Below are 13,878 nucleotides of genomic sequence, written 5' to 3'. Positions count from 1 at the left end.
TCCCCGGCCCGGTCCCCTAGCTCGGGAAGGAAGCTCCCTGCTCCGGAACGGTCCTCGGAGCGCTTGGCGAGCCTCGCCTCGCCTCTCCGGGGAGAGATGGCCCAGGGAGGGGGCATCCCCCGGCCCTTTTATCTTTCGCTCTCCTCCTCCTCCCTCTGCAGCCTCCGGGCGCGCCCCCCGGAGGGCAGAGCCAGCCGGGGCATCCAAGGCGCTGCTCCCCCAGGACGCGCGCCAGGCTCCGGGCGCGCCCGCGCCTCGCCACTCCCAGGGGAGTTGGAATCCCGCGCGGGGGCGCGCGGCGCGTCCCCGCCGCCCCGAGGAGGAAGTGCCGCGCGGGCACGACGCTGGGTTCGCAGAGCCAGGGGGACCCCGCCCCCCCCTCGCGGCAGAGACCCCGGAGCCATGGGCTGCAGCCCGCAGTGAAGACAATGACCCCCCCCAGCAGCGGCTGGCTCTGCATGGGGCTGCTCCTCGCCGCTTGCCTGCCCGGCGGCCGCAGCCACGACGGTGGGTCCGGGCTGGGGAAAAGTTTGTGCGGGGCGCGAGGAAAGAGGGAAAGTTCCGAGGGGGGGGGGGGGGAGCTTGGGATGTGGGCGAAGGAAAGCGGAGCTGGGAAGCGCCCAGCCAGCCGCGGGAAAGGGGGGGGGGGCGAAGAGGGGGGCCCACCCAACAAACTTTGCAGAAGTTTTGTGTCCCGTGCATCCAGCCGGAGAGCGAACCTAGCGCTGCCGATCGGCGCGGGGTTGCCCCGGGAGCTCCCGAGCACGCAGGAATGAGCCTCCCATGGGGGAGGGAGGGGGGCAGTGGGGTAAAAGGGTGCAGCCTTGGTTCACGACTTCAGCGATCCTGGCAGCGACTAGGTCCCACGAGTCCTTAGCGAGGATTCAGCCCGGCAGAGCCACTTCAGTAGGGAGCCTGTTTCCATGGGTTGTGGGGTTTGATCCCGCCCCGAAGAGCGATCGCTGCTTTTCTTTCCCGGGGACTCTGACTCCTTCTCCCCCCCCTTCAGACCTGCCAGAAAAATCGAGTTGCCCCGGGAGTGTCAGGGAGGGGAGACCTTGGCAGGTTTTTAAAATGGTTTCTCTCTCTCACTCCCTTGCTTCCTTGGGGGCTGTCCCACGGAACCAGTGGCTTTACAAAAATAAGCTCCATGCGGCTTACTTACTAGGAAAATGACAATCTCCTGCAGACCCTAAAGGTGCAGGCTGGGATCTAGAGAGCTGTGTGGCTAGGCACTGCCTAGAGTCACTCCTCCCATGGTTCTGTACAATGGCAGAGGCCTGGGTCAGACTTAGCACTTTCAAAGGTGTTTGGATAAACGAAACAAGGTGCATTTTTTTCCGTTTTAATCGTATTTTGCTTTGGGTGGGAAATCCCACCCTCTCCAGATGAATCCTGTTCCCAGGAATAGTTTACCCGGCCAATTGTTTTCTATCTCACCCACAAATGTAATAGTCTGGAAAGGAGTTTATATTACAAATTGCAGAGGGGAGGACTCCAGTCAGTTGTGGTGAGGGGGCGGGTCACAGGTAAATGCTTATTTTGCATGTTTCAGTATTTATGACAAGGAAGTAGGTAAGGCCAGAAAGATTTTAGCCTCGTTGCTTTATGCTGAAGGCAAGTTGTTTATTGAAAATGTTCCCACCTCATCCATCTTGTCTGCTGTTGATGAGTGTCAAGCTGTTTACTGTAGTCAAATACGGTGGGGCCGAGTGTTATTGGCGAGTTACATTTTGTAGTTCGTTAGCACTCATGGTTTACACAGGAAATTCTAGCTACTGATGCCCAAGGGAGTTGCCCAGTATGTTGGATGTAGATACATAATCCATAGCAGAAACCTAAATCTTTACTTAGTGTTTGTTTTCTGATGTCTTAGCGGAAGTAGGACTAGGACTTGCAAATTTGGCACGTTTACTTTATACCCATCAATACACCATATTTAGTGAAAAGTTCTCAGATAACAGTATCTTATCGAGGACCGCTCATCCTGCAGCCCGTCAGAGACTTTACATATACAGGAGTAACTTCACTCACAAGGTCCTATTGGTGTCGGGGGAGGTGGGCAGTGTTAGCTGCCTAATACTACAGAACAACACTATCCAACAGTTTGAGGGACAAAGTGAAGGGGAAAACTCCTTCAGTTGAATCTGCAGGAGTGAAGGGGATGTAGAGCGGCAAAATGTATCTACTCAGTTTGGAATTGGGTAGGACAGTCGAGCTAACTCCCTCCTCCCTCCTGAGATGAGATAATCCCTCAGGATCTTAAAGGATTTCAGCTGATACATCAGCCAAAACCTGCCCCTTATTGCCACAGTGGGACGTTAGTTCTGAAAGAGCGTCACCTGCCAAGTTTGGTGCCCTGCTTGGGTTTTCCTGTGTGCTTGTGTGTGTATCTGGGCGTCCCACATGCATGCCCAATCCTGTGAAGCTGATGCGATCGTAACAGAAAGTGGGCACTGAATTCTGAATCACCTGTTCCAGGTGAGATGCCAATAAGATGCTTTGTGTTTGTCGGGATTGGAATATCCGGGGGGAAAAAAGTTTCAATGAATGTTTTCCCTAATGTCCAGGAGAGAGGGAACCCGTTCCCGGGGATGGGGACATCAAGGCAGATGGATTCCAAAATACATAAGAACATAAGAATGGCCATACTGGGTCAGACCAAAGGTCCATCTAGCCCCAGAGCTTGTCTACCGACAGTGGCCAGCACCAGGTACTCCGGAGGGGGTGGACCAAAGACAATGATCAAGTGATTTGTCTTGTGCCATCCATCTCCAGCCTCTGACAAACAGAGGCCAGGGACACCATTTCTACCCCCTGGCTAATAGCCTTTTATGGACCTAACCTCCATGAAATCATCTAGCATATTGATAACACCTCTGGCATTAAAAAGAATCACTGGGGATTTTCTGCTCCTATGTCCTCGTTTGAGGGGGAGGTGGACTTTACAGGTGTGCATGCTCCAAATCTGCAAGCACATGAACCCATGCATGACTGGGCAGACATCTGCCTTCCCAGTAACTTCAGTTGGATGATTCATGCAGGCCAGGTTCCACACATCAAATGTTTGCCGGACTGGCACCCGTCACAACTCAATCCCATGGGTTACAAAGTCACTGTTGGTTACGGTGGAATTACTTTGGGCACTACAAGAATCTGAGGCTGATAACATTTCGGGCACAAGGTCTGGCCAATCTGTTTACACAAAGGGTGACTGTGAGGTTTATGTGCTGCTTGATGCTGATGTGAATCTGAGTGTGTTGTCTTTTTTCTTCACTCAGTGCATAGTCAACCTGTGGAACTCCCTGCCAGAGGATGCGGTGAAAGCTAGAACTTTAACATGGTTCAAAATAGAGCTACATAGATTCATGAAGGTTAGGTCCATTAATGGCTGTTAGCCAGGATGGGTAGGAATGGTGTCCCTAGCCTCTGTTTCTCTGGAGATAAATGACAGGAGAGGGATCACGTGAGGATTCCCTGTTGTGATCCTTCCCTCTGGGGCATCTGGTATTGGCCACTGTCGGCAGACAGGACACTGAGCTATATGGACCTTTGGTCTGACGCAGTCTGGCCGTTCTTATGTCTGATTGAGGCTGTTTTGTGCATGATTCCGAAATCAGCGCTTCTAAAAATCTAACTCACTTAACTATCTCCCACATACCAGCCAGGCTCTGGAGTTGTCCAGGTTAGCAATGGGATAAGGCCTGCTAAATTGCACGCTCCCAGCGGGTTCAGGGTTACACCCTGGCTCTATTCTCAGTGTTTGTGCAGTCCTCCGGTTTTAAGTATCAGTAGAAATGGAGCGTCCACACTCATCCTTAAGCTGCCCTTCTGCTGCCTAATGGAGCGCTCCGTTCGGAATCTTTGCCCGTAGCGTCGTCTCTTCAAGTCGCTCTCTCCAGACCTTGAGTAGCTTTTTTTTTTTAAAAAATGGAGGTTGTTATTTTAACGCAGGTGATACATAATAGCACCTACTGGCCTGGACTGAGATCAGGACCCAGCATAGCCCTGGGTGACACACAATCCCCAATGGAAGGTCTGATGTCGTGGGTCAGGCATGTGCTCTGCTTCGTCCCCCTCTGTCACGGTTCTCGGGAGCGCCCCCTTCTAGCGATAATCTCGTTTCAGTCGAGGCGGAGCCCTGAGCTGCTGGCATGTTGCCAGTGGTGCCTGGCCCGTCCGGTTGGGGAAGTTGGCAGTCCTCCCGAAACTTCTGCTCCTGGGTCCGTGGGTGAGAGCACCTCTGTGGCTCCTATAGCAGGGCTCGGCTTCTTTCTCAGGAGCTGTGTAACTACCCAATGTCTGCAGCCGTATCAAACCACAGTGCTATTAATTACTCCCCAGGGGAGAGAAACGGGTGAAAGTAACAAGGCACCAACCTGCCCTGCCCTTGGTTCTGTCTTTGCAGTGTTTGGGAAAGTTGCACTCAGTCCTGGGAGAGACAGACAGTTCCCCCCAGCATCCGCGCCGTGCATCTCTCCTCCAGCGGCTGCTGTGGCCCACTCACCACCCTACTGCTCTAGGCTGGGGGGGGTCTTTCCTATTGATCCTAGGCGTGAGCCTGGAAAAATAAACCAGCTAGCCTCACCGCAGTCAGGCACAGCTGCCCATTTTGCCTGTCCCCACCATTGCTGCCTGAAGGACCCTTGGGTATTCTCTCTGGAGAGACCTTATCTCTATCATGGTTCTGTTTAACTTTCCTATTACTTAACACCATGCAGTCAGGGAAGATACTATCAAGCAGGTAAACTGAGGCAGGCCTCGAAATCAGACCGGAATCTCCGCCGGCTGGCGAGGAGGCTCTACAGGCTTTCGGTCCTGGTGAGGGGCTGTTCCAGTGGGAGGGGCTTTTTCAGTAGCAAACATGGGATGTGTTTGTGGCGGCAAAGTGTTTGCACCACTTGGAGCCCATGTTCACAGGGAGTGTCAGCTGGACTCCCCACCCTGCTGGACGCCGGTCCCTCCAGGTCAGGCCTGAGCGTTCAGAGGAGGCATGTGTGTATGGAGAGGGAGTTCTCCGCACTGCGGCCCTGCTCTGTGGTGAAACAGAGGCCTTCTGTCTCCCAGGTTTTTTAACAGGTCCTGTGCGCTCAGGGCATTGCAAATCAGTATGAACAAGAGGCCCTTAGCCCCCCAGGCCAAGTGTCCAGCACTGACTGCATGAGGAAGCCTTTAATGATTGATCATTGACTAACCTTGCTGGGCGGCCTCACATTCCTTTGCCCCCACCCCTCCTCCTTTGGCACCCGGCTCCCTTGAGATTCATTGCCAGGGGCACAGCACACAGCTGGGGACAGGGAGACTGTCCCTGCCCCTGCTAATCTTCACCACTGCCCTCAGGCCCGCTTGGAAAACCAGGAGGTAGCCGCGGAGGAGGCTGGGAAAGGGACCATCTCCTGTAATGGGTGGATGGGTCTCAGCTCGGGGCCGTCTCAAGGAAGTTGCATCTCAGGCTGGGTAGATGAGAGGCACTCTCCGAGGGGGAGTTCTGGCTCTGCCCCCTGCTTAGTGCTTGGCTGAGGCTGCCAATGCCGGGAGCAGTGGGTGCGGAGCAGTGTTCCTCATAATTTTTTCCGTTCCCTGTGCGGAATACATTTTGTTCTGTGCGCCGAAGTATGTGCGAGTGCGCACCACCAGTAGAAACACAGGCTACTGGCTATGGGCACTCTGCTCATCAGCTGGGCAGCATTTGAATCTGTCTTCGGTGTCTGCCCAAGCGCTCAGCTTACAGGGAACCGTGGTGCAGGGGACTGCTGGCCCCATGCACCCTGCAGCGCTTTCGCCTTTGAGGGGTAGCAACTGCCGTGAGGCTGTTGCTACACTTCAAAGGCAGAGGCGCCGAATCGACTAATCAAATTGTCAATTGCATCCATTAGTCAATTAGCCAAATAATCGAAATTTTACATCCCTACCCAGTGCCCCCTGACTTTTCCTCTGGCAATGCTTCCTTCCTTTGAACACTGACCCTGGTTAGCAAATGGCTGTAGAGGTAGGATGAGCCCAGGAAACAGGTTCAATTCCCCACTCTGCCACTACACGTTGGCTAACCCTGGGCAAGTCACTTCACTGCTCCTTGCCTCAGTTTCCCCATCTGTACACGGGGGATAACTTTCTTGCCTTCCGTGGCTGTGTCAGCATAAATGCATTAAAGATTGTGAGGGGGGTCATCTCGGCAGATACATAGAGTCCCCTTTTTACAAAAAGGGGCCCCGTGTGGCTGTGCTATTGGTTGATTTGGGGCCATAGGGAGAGAAAAGCTGCCCTGTCTCATTCGCTAGGAGCATATACCACAACTTCGAAAAGACAGGCTGTCAAGTTAGAGCCAGAGGCTACACTGCCAGCGTCCCCCGACCAGCCTCCCCTCCCCTCCCGTGGCCTCGGGTGCCCAGATAGCAAGTGCGAAAAATCAGGACAGGAGGCGTGGGGTAATAGGTTCCTATGTAAGACAAAGCCCTGCATATCAGGGCTGTCCTCATAAAATCGGGACATCTGGTCACCCTTGCACGGACCCTCTTCCAAAAGGCAGAGTAAGCAGACCAGGGGGGGAGGGGGGGAGGGAAGAGAAGAGTGAGGCTACGAAGCCAGATTTTGGAAGCCTGAGTCTATTGAATTGTAACTGGGCTTCCAAATCCAGCGCTGAGAAGCCTCCACTGTCACACGAACTCGGGCCCCGACGGCCAGGTGTTCATGAAAGGCCGGTAGCTCCCTCTGCATCCTGGTGAAAATCTGGCCCTGGCTGCAGGCGCTGGCCCCTCCTGACTTTTGCCCTGCAGAAAGCCCCGTCCCCGCTGCCCCGGGTTATTGTTCTCCTGAATGCCAGGACGCGAATCTCTTGATCAGCAGGTGGATTGAGACCTTGAACTTTGGCTGATCGCTTGTTGTTGCTTGTTCTTGCCTTCTATGGAAGATGGATTCTCTCCCCCACCCGCCGCCCCGAACGGTTCCCCTGCCCGCATGAAGCGTGATGCAATCGGTTCTGATCTATTCCCTGGGCCTGCGCGTGAATCCGGTCGGCTCAGTTCCCCAGGTTCGTTGGGTGGGCGTCCGTGATCCTCTCGCGAACAGCACGCGCCTTCATGCTGCTGGAAGGGGAGAATCTTCCAAATCCAAAAGGGATTCCCACCATGTGCTGCCTTCAGGGCACTGAGTCGGGGGGTCGGTAAACTGGGGAGCCCCTGAGCTGGTGCGGGGCAGGGCAGAGCCAGGAAGATCACGAGGACGGATCCTGGTGTTAATTAGTCTCTTCCCTTCTTTATCTCCCCAGCTTCGGGGGGATTTCTCTCTGCTGATCTCCGGGGCCCAGCTGGTTCCGAAGGTGTCCTAGAAACTCCTGCCACAGCTGGGATCTCCCGCGCGGGGGACCCCTCCTGAGTCCTAGCAGCAGCTGTTAAATGTTAACTCAGTTTTCCAGAGCCCTGCTTTCTGCACCGTGGGAAGTGCAGCCAGTGGGGAGGGGCAGGGGCTACTCTGGGTAAGGAATGGGGGGAGAGGAAACGGGGAGGCCGTGTTGCCCTCCAACCAGCCCAGCTGGCTTCCCCCAGCGAAGGGGGCTGGAGAGGCGAGTAGCGAGGTGCGTTTGCTGCCAGGGCTCCCAGCCTGCCCCGAGTCTGGGCCGCTTGCGACGGCTGCTCCGCAGCACGTGGCCCCCAGCCGCCACGGGGAGGGCTGGAGCAGGAGTTCGCAGCCTTTTTCTTGCTGAGGCCCTCCACGGAGCCCAGCTGTGCCACGTTAGGGGGTAGCAAGCAGGGCAATGCCTGGGGCCCCGGGGACCCCCACGAAGCTACATTGCGCAGGCTTTGGCTTCAGTCCTGGGGGCCCGGGCTCAGGGCCCTGGGTTTCAGCCTCGTGCTGTAAACAGCCTGTCGACGCGGGGGGCCAAAGGGGGCAACCGGCACAGGGGCCTAGTGTTTCAACAGGGCCTGGAGCGCCTGGCCTTGCAGCGGCCGGAGCCTTGGCTCCCTTTGAGTTGTCTTGGGAACGCCGCTCCATCCGGCTCCGAGAGCTGCAGGGGAAGGGCCCAGCGCTGTGCTCCAAAAGCTGGCTGCCCTCGGCTCCGCCCCTTCTGCACAGGGCTCCGCCCCTTCTGCACAGGGCTCCGCCCATTCCAGGAACATAGAGACAGGCTCCCCCCCACACCTTCCCCCTCAGCTGCTGGCCCCGCTGGCTGTGAGACTTCAGCTTTCTACCCTGGGCCTCGGCGAATCTAATACTGGCCCTGCTTGGCAGCCCCCCTGAAACCTGTTCGCAGCTTCCCAGGGGCCCCCCGGATCCCGGTTGGGAGCCACTGGGCTAGAGGGACACCCTTTGGCTCAGCTGTGGCCTGAGATGAGTCCTAGGGTCCAGCTGATGCTCCCGCTGGGGCCGGCACTGCCCCGGAGCAGGGCCAGGGGCCGTGAGCAGCTGCACCCTGGCAGGCCGGAGGCCATGGCAGCGACCCCGTGGCCAGAGGAGAGGCGCCGGGGTGGGCAGGAGGAAGGGGCAGAGAAGAAGGCGAGGACCAGGCGAAGGCGAAAACAGCAGCTGAGGGTGACCGTTGAGCCTGGGAGCTGGACAGGCCCCCCCACGCCCCAGGCTGGGTCTAATGCCATGTCACGCAAACCTTTGCAGATCTCTTCGCAGGAGGTGGCTGCCCAGGCCAGGCCTGGGACCCAGCGCAGCCGGGAGGCTGCCGGACTCGGCCGGCTGTCCACACGAGGCCTGCCGCTGCGGGGCAGCTGCTTGGCCCACGGCGCGCTGTCAGTCAGGCGGCTGGGGGGGCATCTGTTTGCTCTCCCGGCCCACCGGCCGGAGGCAGGGGAGGGTTGGGAAATTCCTGCCGCGGGAGGCAGGACTGTTGGAGCTGGAAGAACCTGTCCCTGAAGTCACAGCCGGTGTGTGAGGGAGGGCAAAGGAGGCAAAATGGCCTCTCGCAGGGTCCCGATTTGTTAGTTCCACCCTGGGTTGACAGCCCCAAGCCTGCAAGCTTCCTAGCCCAGGCCAAATCCCTTCTCCCTGCTCCCCCGTCGCAGAGCCTGAGCTTTTCAGGAATCCGACAAATGGAATCCCGGCTCCCGTGATCGCTGGCGCGCAGCCAGCGAGCGTCTGCTGCAGGGTCACGGGGCCAAACGCTCTCCGGGCGCATGGCAGGGCAGTTTGCTTCTGCTGTCAGGGACTTGAGGGGACACAGAGCGAACCTCAAAAGCTGCGGCCCCTTTCCCTCCTCCCCACCCCCACCGCTGGCAGAGAAATGTTTGTGTAACAGCGACAGGCGAACCTGAACCTGGAACCTCGGGATCTTAGTGCAGGAGCCTCTGCCTACAGCTTGAGCTAAAAGCCAGCTGGTTCGCAGCTACAGCTGTAGAGCAAACTCATTCTCCCTGTATGCGGCCCCCAAGAGCCAGGGAACCACACCCAGTGGGTGCGTGGGTTACATTTGCTCCCCCTCCAATTTTTCCCCATAATTCTGGATCCGGGAAAACAGCAGAATTAAACAAGCCTACCAACTAGGAGGCAAGGGTGGGGAGTGGGGTGAGTCAGGACTCCTGGGTTCTGTTTCCAGCTCTGAGAGAGGGAAGAGTTTCCTAGTGGTTACAGCAGGGGGGGAGGAGGTGTATCCAAGCTCCTGAGTACTAGCCCGGTTCTCCCCTCACCTGATATGTAATTTTGGGTGAGACCCTTATGCCGTGCCTCAGTTTCCCTACCTGCCAAATGGGTATGACTTTATTATTCAGCACTTGCTGCGCATATGTTAAACTAGTTAAAATGGGGGCTCATAGGCCTGGCTTCTGGGAGTGTGGAGTAAGTGTGTGCGGGTGCACATGGCCGTGAGATGTTCAGCCGCCAGGCAAAGGCACACGAATATAAAATTCCCCAGCGATTCGTCTTGGGGACGCGATTCCCCAGCTGGTGGAAAGCGCCGGGGGAGGGCAGAGGATACCCGCTGAGCTGACTGAAGGGAAAGGATCAGCCTTGGGCGGACTAGTCTCTGTCGCTCGCTTTTCTATCCGGGGGGGCTGAAGTCACAGTTCGTGCATGGCCAGGCACCCCTGCTCCGTTCTCTGGCTTCTCTGCTAGCCTGCCCACGGCGAGCAAAGCGCCTTCCCTGGGCTCTTTGCTCACCCGCTCGAATCCCTGCCAGAGCCCCTGTGACCCTCCCACGCCGACATGTAGACGGAGAGGAGCCAGAAGCCCCCTCCCTTTCCCTCACGGCTGCCCCTCTCGGATCCCCTGCATTTTCCAGCCTAGACACTCTCTTGGGGAATCAGGCACGTGTCCATTATACCAGAGCAAAGCCGCCAGTCCCGCTTATCAGAGCCGGGGGGGGGGAAGACGTGGGAGAGACTCGTCTCCTCACAACGATACATGGGGGGGGGGGGGGGGGGACTCTGACTGGCTGCAAATCTGCCCCCGGGGGACAGAGCCGCTGGATAACAGAGGGGCAGCGGAGCCTGGGGGTGGTCGGTTCCCAGCCGGCTCGCTGCGGAGGCCCGTGGGCACCACCTCCCCGTGGCTGGAAATGGCCCGGGCTGTTTGCAGGGTTGCCTCGGAGGTGCTGTTCATTTTCTTCTGCCCGAGCCAGGCCTCCCATTCAGCAGGGCCAGGCAGGCCTGAGGCCTACCGCGGCCCGTTGCTAGGAGACCGGCTCCGGCCATGCCGAGAATGCCTGGCCGCGGGGAGCCGACTTTATTACAGGCCCTGGCGGGCCATTGTCCCCGGTAGAGGCCCCACGGCGGCCTGAATGCAAGGAACGAGATGTCCGGAGCAGGGCTGCCTAGTGGGAGAGGCAGGCGGGAGAAGACCAGGAGGAATGGCGCGGGGGTGCCTTTTGCCGTCCCCCGGGATAGCCAGCCATTTGCCCTGCTGCATCCCCCGGGGGAGACGCGTTTCCCTCCAGAGGACTTTTACCTCTGCACCCTCCTCTCGGCACCCACCCAGCTGAGCCCCGTTCCCCCAGCCCGCCTTGGGGACGTGTCTGTCTCTCTGCAGCCCCGCAACGCAGGGTGTTTGCCTCTTGCTCTAGGGATGGGCGCCACGTTGGCCAGCACACTGGGAGTGGACGGGTGGCCTCTGCTTGTGCATTGTGCGGCCCAGCAGGACGGATGGGTCCAGGAAACCGTCCCGCTGCCCAGGGCTCCCACTGGACGTGACTCCGAGGCTCTGGTGCCTTATCGTCTGGGTGCTTGGGCCATGCTGGCCCTGGCCCATCGCTTAAGGAGTCACCTGGCCAGTGTGTGCGATGCTGGGGCTCCGCTTTTACCCCAGCTTAGTTTGGATCAGTTGTAGAGGTTGGGGGCCCAGCCCGGGCCTGGTGAGCAGCCGTGGCATGGCCCCCTGGGCGAGCGGACAGCTGCAGCAGCTGCAGGGGGCTGGGCGGGGAGAAGGTTGCGTCAGGGCAGGCGAGGCAGAGGTGTGTCGGGGAGGGGACGCGTGGCTCAACCTCCTTGCGTCAGCCGGTTGCCTTTTTAAACACGCCCGACCTGAAAAAGCGGTTCTGTCAAAACCGGCAACAGCCCAGGGGTGATCCCCTGCCCCCAGCAATCAGGGCAGACGGGTGACGCAGAGCCTTGGGGGAGGGGGTGACCCGGAGCCTTGGGGAGACAGGTGATGCAGAGCCTTGGGGGAGGGGGTGACCTGGAGCATTGGGGGAGACAGGCGATGCAGAGCCTTGGGGAAGGCGAGTGAGGTGGAGCGTTGGGAGAGGCAGGTGATGCGGAGCCTTATGGAAGGGGGTGACACGGAGCTTTGGGGGAGATGGGTGACCTGGAGCCTTGGGGGAGGCAGGGGAGATGGAGCCTTGGGGGAGATGGGTGACCCAGAGCCGCGGGGGAGGCAGAGCCTTGGAGGAGGGGCAGGCGGAGCCTTGGAGGAGGGGCAGGCAGAGCCATGGGGGAGGCGGATGATGTAGAGCCTTGGGGGAGGCGGGTGATGCGGAGCCTTGGTGCAGACGAGCGATGCAGAATCTTATGCTCTGCAAGGCATCTGCAATAGCGACGGCCTCAGCTGGGCGTCCTCATGCCTCTGAGCCACCAGGCCCCATGTCTCCCCCAGTCCAGGGACTCGCCTTGTAAAGAATTGGCCGTGCTCTCGCTCACCTCCAGCAGGAGGCAGGAATTCCTGGGGCCAGGTTGCTGGGCCGTGCTATGCAGGAAGACAGGGTAGCTGGTCAGAATGGGCCCTTCTGGGTTTAAACTCTGCGAATCTGCCCAAGGCAGATGGGGGTCCTATGGCCACAGCTCAGCAGAAGGTCACCTCTGTGACTCAGCCCGGTTACACACTCTGGGCTTCCCTAGGCACCAGTGGCTTGGGCAGAAAGGGAGTACAAGGAGGCCTCCCTGTCCCCAGAGCATCCCGGCTGGTGAGGTTTCAGGGAGGGATAAGGACTCGTCTCTGTTTCCCTCCCTAACTGGTCCTCTGGATAGCTTAAAATATTGGCCTCGGTGTGCAGCACCCCTTAAACCTGCGCCCACAGCGGGGCCCTTCCTGGGCCGCAGCCCCGTCTGGAGGGGAACGTTTTACCTCCGGATAAATGCCAGGAGAGGGTTAGCTAGTAATCAGAGCGGGACGTGACGTTAGACAGCCCGTCAGCCTCCCTGTCTTCCCTGCTGCCAGCCCCAAGAACCAGACTGACACAGGGCTACTGAGGCAGGCGCAGAGATAGAGGTGCTGGGGCGAGCCCGTTAGCAGCCTAACAGTTGTTTGCTGAGCTCAGTGCAACGAGTTTGAATTCCTATGGGGCGAACATCCCCCTCTCGCAAAACCCACCACCCATTTAAGCCCAGGGAGGTTGTGGAATCTCCATCTCTGGAGATATTTAAGAGTAGGTTAGATACATGTCTATCAGGGATGGTCTAGACAGTGTTTGGTCCTGCCACGAGGGCAGGGGACTGGACTTGATGACCCCTCGAGGTCCCTTCCAGTCCTAGTATTCTAGGATTCCACGCACCCCCTGAGGCAAGGCTGTGCTATTATCCCCATTGTATGGATGGGGAAACAGAGGCACAAGGCGGCTAAGTGACTTGCCCATGAGGCTTCCCCTCATTTTGTATGCTGGTGCGAGAGATTAGACTCTTTCGTCTTCTAGCTCAGCCCCCCTTCCTTCCCCAGGGATTAGTACAACCTCTGCCGAGGTAGGGCTACAGGGTGGGAGGGGGTGTTAAAAGCCAATGCACATGCTCTGTTCACTGTAGCGACCAAACCAGAACACACAGCGCTTTGGGAGTCTGATCCTTACGGGTTGGGCCCATCTCTGCCACGGCCATTCCTTGGAGACGCAAGGGTTACTCGTTTTGTTTGTCGGGGGTGGGGGGGGTGCTCTGACCACCCACTCTCTTAACAATTGAGCCTTTTTTATCCCCCCGCTTGGACTCTGGCAGAAAATCCTGCATCTCTCCAACTCCCCCAGCCCCTTGCTGGGCAGCTATTGACACGGGGATTTGAGAGCCGTCAGCGGGAGTATTTCTGGGATCTCTGGGCCTGTGGGAGTCCCTCTGCGGATGGGATTAGAAATGGAGACCCTGCCTGCCCTTCCGGTCCGGATCTGCCTGGCTTTTTAAAATCAGCGTTTGCCGGCTCGGCTTGGGTTGCAAAATCCAGGTCTCTGATTTCAGGAACTGCAGTCGGACGGGACTCGGGGTTAACTGCTTCATGCCTGGTGTGTGTGGGGGGAGGGGGGAGGAGTGAAGATGGACTGATGCAAATATGACAAGGAGTCCTGTGGCACCTTTTAGACTAACAGATGTATTGGAGCATAAGCTTTCGTGGGCAAAGATCCGCTTTGTCAGATGCACGTGACCCACATGCAGCTGACGAAGTGGGTCTTTGCCCATGAAAGCTTATGCTGCAATACATCTGTTAGTCTATCAGGTGCCACAGGACTCCTTGTCGCTTTTGCAGATCCAG

General features: G+C 57.9%; 1 protein-coding gene across 1 annotated transcript in view; it reads left to right on the top strand.

Annotated features, from left to right (window-relative positions):
- The first annotated feature begins 302 nt into the window (after positions 1 to 302).
- The window catches only part of ERBB2 (erb-b2 receptor tyrosine kinase 2), a 50,394-nt gene continuing 36,818 nt past the window's right edge, over positions 303 to 13,878 (top strand). Inside the window, exon 1 of the mRNA XM_075911526.1 lies at positions 303 to 507. Within this exon, the coding sequence (XP_075767641.1) occupies positions 429 to 507 (79 nt within the window). The 5' untranslated portion in view covers positions 303 to 428. The remainder of the gene's footprint in view (positions 508 to 13,878) is intronic.

This window comes from Pelodiscus sinensis, chromosome 29, assembly GCF_049634645.1.
Source record: "Pelodiscus sinensis isolate JC-2024 chromosome 29, ASM4963464v1, whole genome shotgun sequence".
Taxonomy (NCBI): Eukaryota; Metazoa; Chordata; order Testudines; family Trionychidae; genus Pelodiscus; species Pelodiscus sinensis.
The sequence above is the reverse complement of the archived record's forward strand: the minus strand, read 5'-3'. Positions and strand labels throughout refer to the sequence as shown.